Here is a 1,353-nt window from a genome sequence, read left to right as displayed (position 1 = left end):
GTCTTCTTAAAAAAAACGAAGATATGCTCGGCTGGTTCCAAGGCACCGGACACCTGGAACTCAGACACCCACACCAAAAGTCCCCACCTCCGTGCCACTGACGGGTGGTCCCATGAAGGGACCCAGCGCGTACACGCCCGTGGGAGTTCCACCAGGGCGGGCCCCCGCCGCCGACCTCAATTACTATAATACCCTCAGGGGTTTCGGCAACAACGAGCCTGCCATGTCGGGCGTGCCTCGTCCTCGCGTAAGCATAGTGGCATTTCGGTGATTAGTGGGGATATCCAGGGGTTCTCTTGAATGCGCCCAATATAAATAGGAGGCTGCCCCCTCCTCATGCCCCTCCCGGCCTCCCCCCTCTTATAACTCGAAAATATTTCTGCCTCCCGTCTCTCATCTCCCCAACGCCCGTCGCTTCTCTCGGGCTCCTCGTATTCGCCTTGTGAATTTACGGTTCTGCCCCTTGTGGGCCCCGCCACTGCATCCTTTCCTTTTTTTTTGTTTGTTGAGACCATCTGCGTCCATTGTCTAGTTTGCCTTTTTTTTTTTTCCTCCTCCACAGAGAAAAAAAGGCTCTCTTTCTTTTCGACGGCTCTGCTCTTTGCTGAGGTGGCGCGTGGTGAAGCGGAGCCGTCGATATGTCGCTCAGCGAGAAGCTGGAGGCGGCGCGTGCCGCTCTCGGCAAGCGCAAGGAGCGGGAGCTGCAGGCGCAGGGGCTGGTCCCCGCGCCGGCTAAAGCCGAGCCGACGAAACCGGCTCCGGCTCGGGGCGGCGGCGACAACAAGATCCTGGCCGGCGTCCTGGCCCACGAATTCCTCGCCCACGGCACGCTCCTCGGGCGCCGCATCGAGCCGAGCCGAACCGGCCCGGCTTCGGCTCCGGCTCCCGCCGCGCGAGCCGAGCCCGAGCCGAAGAGGCGGTACGACGAGGTGTCCTGGCTGCTGATGGCGAGCGGGGTCCACGTCCCCGGCGTCGTCAACCCGACGCAGCTCGGCCGCTGGCTGCAGATAAAGGACTGACGGCCACGTCGACGAGACAGGAGGCGCGGCGCCGTTGGCCGGAGGCGCCGACGACCCTCCGAGGTGCTCTAACCTGCAGAACCGGTTCTTGCCTGGAAACATCTAGCGTTTCGCCATTTTGGCCTCCTCTCTGCGCTGTGCTCTGTTTCTATTTAGATTTTTCTAGATCTAGCGAGATCGAAACTGCGTTTTGTACCAGCTTTGTTTGACGCATTGTTACTGCTGCTTTGTTGCCGTATCATGTATCCATGCCTGTTTCTACATGAAAATGTGTGTCGGCGACGACCGGACGAGCTGACCTCGTGTGCGAAGGCCGCCGATCACTTGCCCCGTT

At 60.2% G+C, this 1,353-nt stretch overlaps 1 protein-coding gene across 1 annotated transcript; it reads left to right on the top strand.

Annotated features, from left to right (window-relative positions):
- The first annotated feature begins 350 nt into the window (after positions 1 to 350).
- Positions 351 to 1,353, top strand: LOC133924569 (uncharacterized). Its single transcript, XM_062370164.1, has one exon. It carries the CDS (start codon positions 639 to 641, stop codon positions 1,017 to 1,019), a length of 381 nt encoding a protein of 126 aa, XP_062226148.1. The 5' UTR covers positions 351 to 638; the 3' UTR covers positions 1,020 to 1,353.

Source organism: Phragmites australis, chromosome 7, assembly GCF_958298935.1.
Source record: "Phragmites australis chromosome 7, lpPhrAust1.1, whole genome shotgun sequence".
Taxonomy (NCBI): domain Eukaryota; kingdom Viridiplantae; phylum Streptophyta; class Magnoliopsida; order Poales; family Poaceae; genus Phragmites; species Phragmites australis.
Note: the sequence above shows the minus strand (reverse complement) of the source record. Positions and strands in the feature narration are given on the sequence as shown.